Source organism: Osmerus eperlanus, chromosome 16, assembly GCF_963692335.1.
Source record: "Osmerus eperlanus chromosome 16, fOsmEpe2.1, whole genome shotgun sequence".
In the NCBI taxonomy this organism is placed as follows: domain Eukaryota; kingdom Metazoa; phylum Chordata; class Actinopteri; order Osmeriformes; family Osmeridae; genus Osmerus; species Osmerus eperlanus.
The window spans coordinates 8,428,524-8,439,355 of NC_085033.1; the positions used below are offsets into that span (position 1 = coordinate 8,428,524).

At 43.1% G+C, this 10,832-nt stretch overlaps 1 protein-coding gene across 1 annotated transcript; it reads right to left on the reverse strand.

The window, feature by feature from the left end:
- Nucleotides 1–703: 703 nt before the first annotated feature.
- On the reverse strand, nt 704–9,173 carry LOC134036716 (protein APCDD1-like). Its single transcript, XM_062481770.1, has 5 exons — nt 8,688–9,173; nt 4,813–4,996; nt 4,156–4,687; nt 1,666–1,987; nt 704–1,531 (listed from the first exon to the last, which is right to left on the reverse strand). Exons 1-5 carry the CDS (start codon nt 8,725–8,727, stop codon nt 1,068–1,070), a joined length of 1,542 nt encoding a protein of 513 aa, XP_062337754.1. The 5' UTR covers nt 8,728–9,173; the 3' UTR covers nt 704–1,067.
- Nucleotides 9,174–10,832: the final 1,659 nt, after the last annotated feature.

Here is a 10,832-nt window from a genome sequence, read left to right on the forward strand (position 1 = left end):
GGCCTGGTCTCCTCCTCCACCAGCCAGTACGGAGAGCAGACACACACACCATGTACAGTACGTACACACACACACCAGGAAGACACACACCAGGAAGACATATACCGCTACCGTCACTGAGGAAAGACTTGGTGTTGGTACGTACGCAGTGATAAAACAAAATCAACTCCCGTGATAAATGCAATACCTGCCCGTAAAATATGTGTGCGTCTCCTCAGAGCTTGTTAAAGTTTGGCTACGTGTGGAAAATGGGAAAGTGTACTTTCAACGAGACATGGCTAGATCACAGCGATTTCCGCTGTTGGTTACAAGCGGTACCCAGCTCCAGGTACAAGGCTCACTGCTAACTTTTCCCAAAAAATATTTAATTAGGTTACTAATGTGATTGCTTTATCTGTAAATTAAGTTAATGCTTTTTCAATGACTGAATTCATTGAAATAACATAGATTTTTTCAGAATTTATTTTGGTAATGCATCGAGTACGTCTTAAATTTCAATCTTTATGGTCTTAAAATATCTTAAAAGGTCTTAAATATGACTTACTAAAACCTGCAGGAACCCTGGTTTTAAAATCCAATTGAGGACAAAAGCCTCTAGTCACACAGTATATACAATTTGTCAGGGAAAATACATTGTACTGTATTTCCCTTTTACCCTGCATCCTGAAAATCTGTATTTTTCTTTATAAAACAAGAGACCACATTGTCTTAATAGTATTTTATCTGCTTGTAGTACCAAAAAACATAGCATCTCAAGTTAAACTCATGAATCACAGACACAGTCCTGTCTGTTAGTACATCGACTTTTCATCTTCTCTACTAAAGTGCAGTTTCTCTGGTGCAGCAGTGTCAAGTCTTTGGTAATTGGTAAGGAGTTTAAAAAACAGGTATCAAAAGAACAAGTCTCAACTTGCTCTCCACCTTGGTGACCCCAGCTTCCATAGTCTTGGAAAGAGCAGAGAAAAAAAGTTCAAGTGTGTCAAGTTAACAAGCAGTCTTCTTGTCAGTTCTTTCCTGGTGCTTGTGCCACTCCTTTCATCATTGGCTCTCGGGTTCAGCCAAACAGTTTAGAAGCTGCAGCCCCAAGGGAACAGAAGAGTCACCAATAAAGCCAGAAGCAGTGGGACGTCCCGGTGCTGGCCTCTGTGACACGTTTCACAGCTGTTGCTAAGCCTCAGGGGCCGGTCGTTGTCCTCTGCGCCGGCCTCTGAGTGCTGGCTGCTGGCAGAGCACTGGACTAGAGGCATCTGGTAGGACGTGGCACGCTTGTCGGGCCGGTCAGGACTGGAGCCGTCACTGGGCCGTTGGCCGTTGTAGAGCAGGTAGCGTCCGTGGGCGTCCTGATCCATACGGAACAGCTCATACTCAGTGTGGGGCAGCCGGATGCCCAGTGCCACGCAGCCATTGGTCAGGGTGACGTCCTGCTCGACCCCCACCTGCCAGGAGCCCTCGGCTCCACATTCGTTCCCGTTGAACACGTTGAGCAAGGAGGTGGTCGCCAAATCCATAGGCCTCACTCTCATGTGGTTCACTGGAGAGGGGAGAGAGAGAGGAGGCAATTCATCATTTTCAGTTCTCATTCCAACATCCTTACCCTGTGTTTAACCATACATGTCTCAACAGTCCACCCACTCGCATGCACAACACAAACAATGGCATAGTCACCTTTGAAGACAAACTCAGTGCCACCCATAACATCGGTGGAGTGCACCCCTCGGCTGTAGCGCCCGCGGGCGTAGATGCTGAAGGTGGGGTGTTTGCAGATGGGGTCAGAGTAGTGGTAGTAGTAGCCTTCCCAAGTGTGGTTGTTGTCATGGAAGACAAAGTGGCGGGTGAGGAACAGGACCTCTGGCCGGACCTCACAGCGCTGGCTCACCCACTGGCCGTACAGACCCACCGTCATGTCCGCCCGTGGAGGTAGGATGGGCGGGTGGAACTCGTCGGAGCGGTAGATGATGCGACAGGCTATGCAGCCGTGGTCATGGTTCTAAGAATGAATGACACCGATGGGATTATGGATAGAAGGGTCAAAGGTATCGTAGACTAGGCCATTTATCTCATTTATTGCATGTCATGTTTGCTTTGCCAAATTCCTAAAGCAGACATCCTGTTAAGACTAGAAAAAGGTTCCATCATGGACACCTATGCCGTCTACATCTTATAGGTTCTACAGACACCCTTCCATAGGGACAAATCAAGACAACTTGACAAGAATTCAATATTTTGTGGTAACACACTATTAAGTCCAGTTCCTTCACAGACAACGTTATGATTTTATAAGATTTAAGGCAGGAAAGGGACAATAAATCACCAGAAAGAAAAGCAGACTTTTCAACCCTTTGCTGGGCTAAAACCACATTGGTGCAGTCCACAAGCTGCTCAGTGTAAAGGGGTTGACAGGACCACTGAAGCAGTGGCCTCTCGTGGGTACTGTTCCATGTATGAAGGGGACGATAAAGATCATGGGAGAGAGGAATATATAAGAAAGAGAGAAGAGAGAGATTGCATGTGAGTAAAATATGTTCCAGCCTCTAAAAGTACCCTCAGCTCATAAAACACAGGCTTCCTTACTGCTGGGCTCATTCCTGACACCCTGTATCCCCCTTGCCTTACCTGTCTACAAACTTATGGTGACTTCAAATAGTGCTGCATGGGATAGATTCATCTACTGTCATAATACAGATTTTGGTCACAAATTGTGTTTCCGTACCACTGGGCAAAACATTAGTCTGGAAGAGCATGCTTTTTGAGTTACATCAAAATTAGCAACACGGATTAAAGTAAAAACAAACGATGTCTTGCTCTTGCATAACTGCGGAGAATCTATCCAATACCCTCAAAGGAACATTATGGTAGCATTGCATAATGGACTGGACTCAGACCAGACCTAATCATGCCACTTCAGATTAATGGATTGGACAGTCACCATGGCAACAGAATAACTGTTACAGCCTCACTAGATGGTCTGATGATTTTATTTTTATGTTTTCTTAAAAGAAGGACTAAGGTAGTTCTCCGAGCATCAGGCTCCATGCAGATGCCTCCATTACAACATCTACTCCATTTACTGGTATAAGCTGAACTGTTTGCAAACAAAGTACAGATGATTCATACTGGTGTTGAGTTAAAGCCAGCTGCAATGAAATATGGTCGATACAAACTGCAGCCTAGAAAATAGAAAGAAAGGATAAAAAAAAGAGAGGAGGAGAAAAATGCATGCTAACGTTTTGATATGGCCTCAGGCATGTATGAAATCAGACCTGCTATGCGCTGGGCGGAATAATTCCCAAGGACGCATGATACCAGATTCTAGGAATACCACATGTTGATCACTCCCAGAGATCAACCAGGTCGAGTTTCACGTTTCTTCTCTGGAGCCCAGTGGAGCTTAAGAGCACTACACTGGTCATTTAAAGAGCCACGGGGGAGTTTGTCTGATCACAGCTCCTCACCCGTGCACTGTTTACATTGAGATCAACGATACCAAGCCCTATCATCTCAGGACAAATGCGTGTTTGTTTAGACAGGAGACTAGAAAGGATTTCAAAGTAATCCACCTAAAAGGGTGACAGTTGGTGCATTGATATTGGGTTTCACAGAGAGGGAACTGCTGCTCTGTGATGTAAAAACTTGAAATGACTTCCTTTGTGGACGCTGAATTAATTGGCTTTCTTGTGACAGTATTAAGACACACTGACCCATCTCCCCAGTACAACTGGACACGCAACTCTTCATTTACATTTAGTCATTTAGCAGACGCTCTTATCCAGAGCGACTTACAGTAAGTACGGGGACATTCCACCGAGGCAAGTAGGGTGAAGTGCCTTGCCCAAGGACACAACGTCAGTTGGCATGACCGGGAATCGAACTGGCAACCTTCGGATTACTAGCCCGATTCCCTCACCGCTCAGCCAACTGACTCCCCTCTTCAACAGGCAACATTTTGATAAAACATGTCCTGAGAAAAGGATGACTTACTGTGCAAGGGTAATCACTGGAATGCTCTACCCACCCCTGTAACACCCCTTTGTGACAGTCTAATAACCACTAACCACCATCGAAAAACCAACTGTGACAACAAGCACTGTAAAACCTCATGTGACAACAACTCTAACAACCATTAACACCCATTAACACACACTAACACCCACTGACCTTGGCGTTCTGCAGTGCCGCCTGGTAGCTGGAAGGCCGGTAGTACATCCTCTGGGCCGGCTCTGTGTGGATGTCTCCCAGGAACAGCTCCTCCACCAGATTGTCCAGGTTGTGGTGCAGGTACTGCTTCTCCACCCGCAGCAGCTGCAGCTCGTGCATGGCAAAGTTGAGCTCCTGCGAGCAGTCACAGCCGCCCTCCTCGCTCCACAGCTCGTAGCTCACGTTGGGCTTCCAGGGCCCCTTGCCCCTCACGGCCCCACGGCAGCTGCGGTTGAGCCTCTGGCTCAGGTCTTTGGCCACAGCCGCACTGTGGCACACCAGCTGGGTGCGGTGGAGCTGGTAGTCGGCCTCGGTGCCCCCCCGGATGATCCAGGAGGCTTGGCGTAGGCGCAGCCTCCCTCTCACCACCAGGGTGTAGGTGGGGGTGGTGCAGTGGTTGTCCCCGTAGTAGAACTGGTGGGCCCGGAAGGTGTTGTTTGGGTAGAACTGGTAGGAGCGAGTGAGGAACTCAGGGCCAGGTCTCACCTCACAGCTGACACAAAGAAGAGGACGGAGGTGACTTTTCATTCCAAACGGAGATCAAGTGAATACAGTTTTTGTTTCTTCTCAAAAGTGGACGAAAGGGATTTATGTTCATACTCCAGACAGACAACTCACCTGGTTGACACCCAATGACCCTCTATGTTGGGTGGCATCTGCACTGTGATGCGGGCACCGTTGTGCAGATGCTTGAGCATATGGTGGCACTGGGAGTCCTTGACTGGCCTACCAAAAGTTTTCTCTAGGGAGAAATGGTTGGTCCTGCCGTCGGAGTAATGCAGAGAGGAACCTTCACTCCAACCTGCGCAGAAAAACAACAACAGCAGAAACATTTAAACGTAACAATATTTTGTCAAAGAATGTTTGGCTATATGCTATTGTGAGTTTGGTCAAATGTAATCTTGAATCCCTTGTCTGGCCTACACAAATTCCACATTGAAAAAACATTCCTGTTTTAAACTGCCCCAAAAGCACCTGACAAATAATGTTGTCAAAGAAATGAATGTCCATGCTTACAAACCAGTGGGGATGAATTTTAAGTCACAAGAAAAAGATCAGTAGTCTCCCACAGCAATTCTAAAGTTTTCTTCAAATGCTTTACAGTACAACATTTACGAATTTGTCTGGATTTAGCTTTGAGCAAAATGTCATCAATCAACTTTTACTCTGATGTGTGGGCCAGGGGTTTGCTGTGCTTCATTCGACTGAGCATCTTTGAAGTAATAAGAGGTTTAAGGTAGTCAATTTAAACCTTGTCATCACTTAGGGATTAACTAGAGAGGATCAATGACCTGTTACACCAGGTATGTCATCAGTCAGTATACTGTAGATGACTCTCACGATAAAAATAATTTGTGATGAAAACACAGTTTATATTTAGTTATTTCTTTTCATTATATTTTTACCTACTCAGACTCTAAAGTTGCTGAGCAATCCAAAAAGTATTCAAAACCTTCAGTTTCATTAGTGTGCTGCTGGCCACCACATGAAATAACAAAACCTTTAACAATGGGCCAGGCTTAAGAGGATGAAATGTGGAAATTAAAGTATTTTCAAAGCCTGAGGCAAAGAACAGCTGAGCATCCAAAAGCCTTCAAAAGCCTTACATGTATTGCTATAATTTCATCAAAATCTTCCTTGAAATAAAGACTTGGCTTTAAATTCTTTCTACATGTTTTGCAATGCAATATCACTTGACCACTTGAAATGATGGCGTAATAGTATTAACTCTATTCTAAGTTTGTATTTGATTTGAAACTACTACTGTTGGGTAAATAAAGAATTAAGGAAATTGTTAAATTAAATTACCAAACATGAATCTGACTGTTTTAGCCCATTAACCCTTGTGCTGCCTTCGGGTCACATGACCCAAAGGTTCATAACGAACCATCGTTGTGTTTACCCAATTTTACCCAATACAAAAACAAATAAAAATAATTTTCTTTTAACCTTTGCAATGTGGGGGGTCTGAGACAGCCCAACGGTTAAAAGAAAATGCTTCACTTTGTTTTTGTATGCGGTAAAGTTGTCGCAATACGACGGTGGGTCACAATGACTGATGGGTCAGAACGACCCGAAGATAACACAAGGGTTAAGTGTATCTACTCAATATCAGATATCAAAGATTTGAACTATCACATGATAGTATTTCTCAGTAGAAGAGTGAGCGCACATGATCTCAGGACTCAGCTGGTATCATTAGTAATGCTGAAGTGCTGGCGGGAGCTGTACGCATATCAAAGAGATTGCTTTTCAGTTTGCTCTGTGGATCTTTCTAGACTGTTTGCACCTGCAGCTTGGCCTTGTCCAGAGGACAGACCCTCAGCGGCTGCCAAGATCTTGTTTTAAAACTGAGGAAACCAGAAACCACTGGTGTGAACTTCCTGGAGAGATGTGTTATGTAAACATACTCTTTACTCCACTGCTGGTCACACCGGACCACTGGTTTAATAGCAGGTTGAATCTCAGGTTAGGACCTCCCCACACAAACAGTGTACATACACACATACTAATTCACAATTGTGGTCAGGATTTACACTAGACATGAAGGAAAGATAGCTCTTGAAAACGTAGATTTACACTGAGGTAAGGATATCACTTTCCCATGCCAAACATAAAACAAATTCCTGAGCATTGAGCCATGCTGAATAACAGTACACCTGATACAAAATACAGTCAGCTGGACTGGATAACACCACTGGTGAGACAGCAGGCTATTCTGTTTCTTACAAGTTTTGCATTAACATCCATCATGTTAACATAGTGCCTTAGACACCTGATTATGTCAAACCACGCACATGGTTAAGAGAGTACGTTGTCCTGCTATGTGTATCTAGAATGCATGTTCTGAAAAACCCTAATATCAGTTTCAAAAATAATCTAAAGCTGATCAATGATCCCAGCACTCACCCATGGGTGTGCAAACCAGCAGTTAGACTGCTGCATGGGTGATGGCTGGGAGTCTCCTCAACTTACTGTCTTTAACCCTTCAGTTGTCATATCTTTAAGCCTCACACAACCGAGGCCAACAAACAGACCCAAGACTTTCTGGTCCCTCACCATTTTCCTAAACCATTGCCCTCTATCTAAATCAAAGAGCCCACAAAACTCCCAAAGCTCTAAACCACAGAGAACATTTCCAGTTGGCAAGCTCCTACCAGTGAGGTAACAATTTTGGGACCCCTGACTGAAGTATTCCAGATCATTTTGGGAACAGAAAAAGCAGAACCGTTCCAATAGCACATCATCAACTAGGACTGCATGTAGTTTCATACTCAGATAAACCTTATACATTAGTATGCTTTCTATATTAAGTAGAATTATTCATAGAGCTCCAATGGCATTATGGCTGGATTTTTGGGGAATGTTTTCTCATTAATCTCTAAACATATCACCCATTTAAATATTTAATTTTAATCCACCACGTGATAATTTTATAGTCTGCCTAAAATGTATTTTTAATCCACCACGTGATCCTTTTTTTGTCTGTCTAAATTTGATTATGTGTGGGTTAAATCGACTATACTGAATAGAAATTTTGATGTGAGCATTTTCAAGAACTCTATTTTCTCCATGAACTCGCTGCAACAGACTATCCTCTGAAATCTTTTCCCTATAAATTTACAGCACACACTAATTAACCTTGACAGTGGTTTAATCGCATCTAACAATATTGATTACATGTTAGATACACTTAAACACACTTAAGAGCAAGTGGTTTCTAAAATATATACTTTTAATCTCACAGTTCATCTGAAGTTGTAGCCAAAAGGCTGCTTCCACTGTTATTGCCACCAGATGGAACAGGTCAACTCCAGTCCAGTAATCTGCCAATTCTGTGGTTTTTCGGCCGGATAGAATAGTTTAAACTTGAAAGGTCTTAACTCTCCCAATGCTTTTATCCAGCCGATACCCTTTATTGCTTCTGTCTTTCAATAACGTACATCAATGAGGCAAAACAGCCATAGTTCTGGTGAATAACCTGTTGAAGACTAATTCCCCAAATTGTATTTGCAGAAAAAATTATACTTATTATCAGGTCTATATCTCACTGCTGATATTTAGTAATTTATATTGCATGCGCACACACACACACACACACACACACACACACACACACACACACACACACACACACACACACACACACACTAATAAGCGGTAGCGGTGTAAACAGGTGTAAGCTACTCGTTAAAGCAATTGAAAGTCCCGCTTCAGCCAGGTTTCTACTGTGCTTCTATGCCTATATTCTGGATCGACGCACAGCAGACCTGTAGGGCAGGCAATCATTTTTAGGGGCTTTTCATACACCATGTACCAATAACGAGATATATTTTTGAATCTGTTGATCTACAACCAACTGTAGAATATTAACTCTTCATCAATTGCCAGAATTGATTTGAATTCTGACCCGTTCGTTTTACACATTTCAATTGATATTCTTTAGAAATACAGAACAATATAAAAATCAAGCAGACGTGATAAGGTCTTACCTAAAAGGACAATTAGAAGCAATACTATAGGTGACTCCATTTCTGCAAACTGTTGAACAGTTCAACTTCACTTGTCTATAGAATGATCAGCCCTCCGTCCTTATTTCCGAGACGAATTTCGACATGATTTATCCAGTGTGGGTGAATGATTTATATTCAAACACCATGCCTATTGCTGTTGATGCAACTTAAATCAAGTGATAAAAACATCTTCGTCCATATAGGTAAAAGGGAGCAAAACAGAGCACCTGATCCATCCAAAGTTCAAGTTCGACTAAATCGCCAAACTATTCAAGTCCGCAGCATGACTAGGTTTCCAAATTGTGAACAAAGCTATAGACCTACAGATGTAATGTGCATACGATCTTCGTCGGTTATGAACCTTGAGAACAAAAACTTGTCTTACTTCAATATAGTAATCGACCACGGCATTTTTGCGCACGTCCTCAACGCGCAGCGCGTTCCTCGTGTGGAAAGTCTGGAGCAACTTTACGCCCCCGCCTGTGATGGATTGTTAGGGGCGTGGTATGATACAACTCAGTAGTCTAAGTGCATAAGATTTAGCCCTGCTTTTTGACAAAATGTATGCAATAACTGAATGATTTAATTAAACTTAATATTTGAAATGCATATCTTAGAGTTTACAACCTTGTATAGCAGGTGTAATACTGAGCCTCTAGTCTTCGTGTCTCTGTCTTTTATGGATCAAGCCCAATATGGCCAAAACATGCGTAGTTTGAACACAAAGCAATTACAGATTACAATTCATAACTGATGTGATTATCGCTGCACATTTGTCTTTGACTCTGGCACGTACATACTTTGTCTTTTTATCTGTATGTGCTTGAAGGGAAAAATATCAAAGAAAGGCAGACAAACACCTGCATATAGAGCAAAATCTAGAATGGGGGGGACCCAAACTGCCGTGAAAGATTTGGCCTATTGACTTTGACCTCCTGTTTCTTTGAACTGCAGGCTTTGCGTTCCTCTCTAATCCTATTGACCCTCGGGGGACACACTAACACCTTCCTCATCTCAACCTCTACTCCTCAACCCTTGTGATCCAGCTAGCACAGATGGGCAAGGCATTTTTACAAGATTTTAACTGAAATGTTCAACTTGGTTTTTTTGTTTTCTTGTTCAGTCACATTTTCAAAGGCATCAGGGAAACAAGAAGAATAGCAGAATTATGTCTGTGAACAGCCACATGCAGTATGTGCAAACACAATCCTCAGTTAAGATTGTTTAGAATACTTCAATCCTTGACCTCGAATAACAGTAGCATTCACCAGGAGATCAGTGTCCAGGCAAGGCTCTCAGTAATCTCTATTGTCTGACAGCTTGGCCTCATCACTAGGTTTCCCTGGTAGTCACCATGGAATCTGGTCTCCCTCCTCTAATCCTGGATCTGTGCTCTGGGAGAATGACTCCAGCCCTCCTTCTTTTATTCCCCCTGTTCTATCGTTCCGGAAAGGCCCTGTGTTATATCCGGACAAACACCCTAGAAGCGACAGGATTTGGTGGGTCCAGGAAAGAGAGAGGCATATTAGCTGGAGGGATCCCATTGAGCTAGAACAGGAACAGGGAGTTGAGCAGAGGGCTGTTATGGTGCGTTGACCCTTGTGTTGTCCTATGTGGCTAATCAAAGGCTCACTGCACCTCCTTTGTGTTAGCTAGATGAGAGGGAGATAGGGGTGAACATGAGCATTGTTCTGAAATTGAAATTGAAATAGTCACAAAGTCCAGTCTCTTGTGAATCAGTGGAATCTATAAGTGCCCGTGAAATGTAATTTCATCAGGGAGGTTTTCTTGACCATTGAGAACTTTCCAAAGTTTGTTTACTACAAAAATTCACAGGTACAAATAGACATTTCCCTTATATATTTAGAACATGACAGAAGGGTACAAACATATTTTTCGAATTAAAGTTTACTGCTTGCGTCCCCTAACATGTCAGCAGAGATGGATGATGTGAGGGACATTTCAAAGTTGTTGTCTTTCTGGATCTGATTAAAGACATGTTGAAAATAATTTTCTGGATGTGCTGTTCTCCTTGTGTTCTTTCCGTATGTCCCTTTAGACATTTGTGTAATTTCTGGAGAGCAATAAAGTAAGAGATTGAAGAAGGGTGTGGTGCACGACAAC

Bases quoted from the DNA above. Each gene is read 5' to 3' on its own strand.
- LOC134036716 (XM_062481770.1), bottom strand. From the start codon at position 8,727: ATGGAGTCACCTATAGTATTGCTTCTAATTGTCCTTTTAG. The intron at 1,988-4,155 runs GTCAGTGGGTGT...ATTCATTCTTAG, and splicing joins CGGCACTGCAGAACGCCAAG to AACCATGACCACGGCTGCAT. The intron at 1,532-1,665 runs GTGACTATGCCA...TCCCCTCTCCAG, and splicing joins CACTGAGTTTGTCTTCAAAG to TGAACCACATGAGAGTGAGG.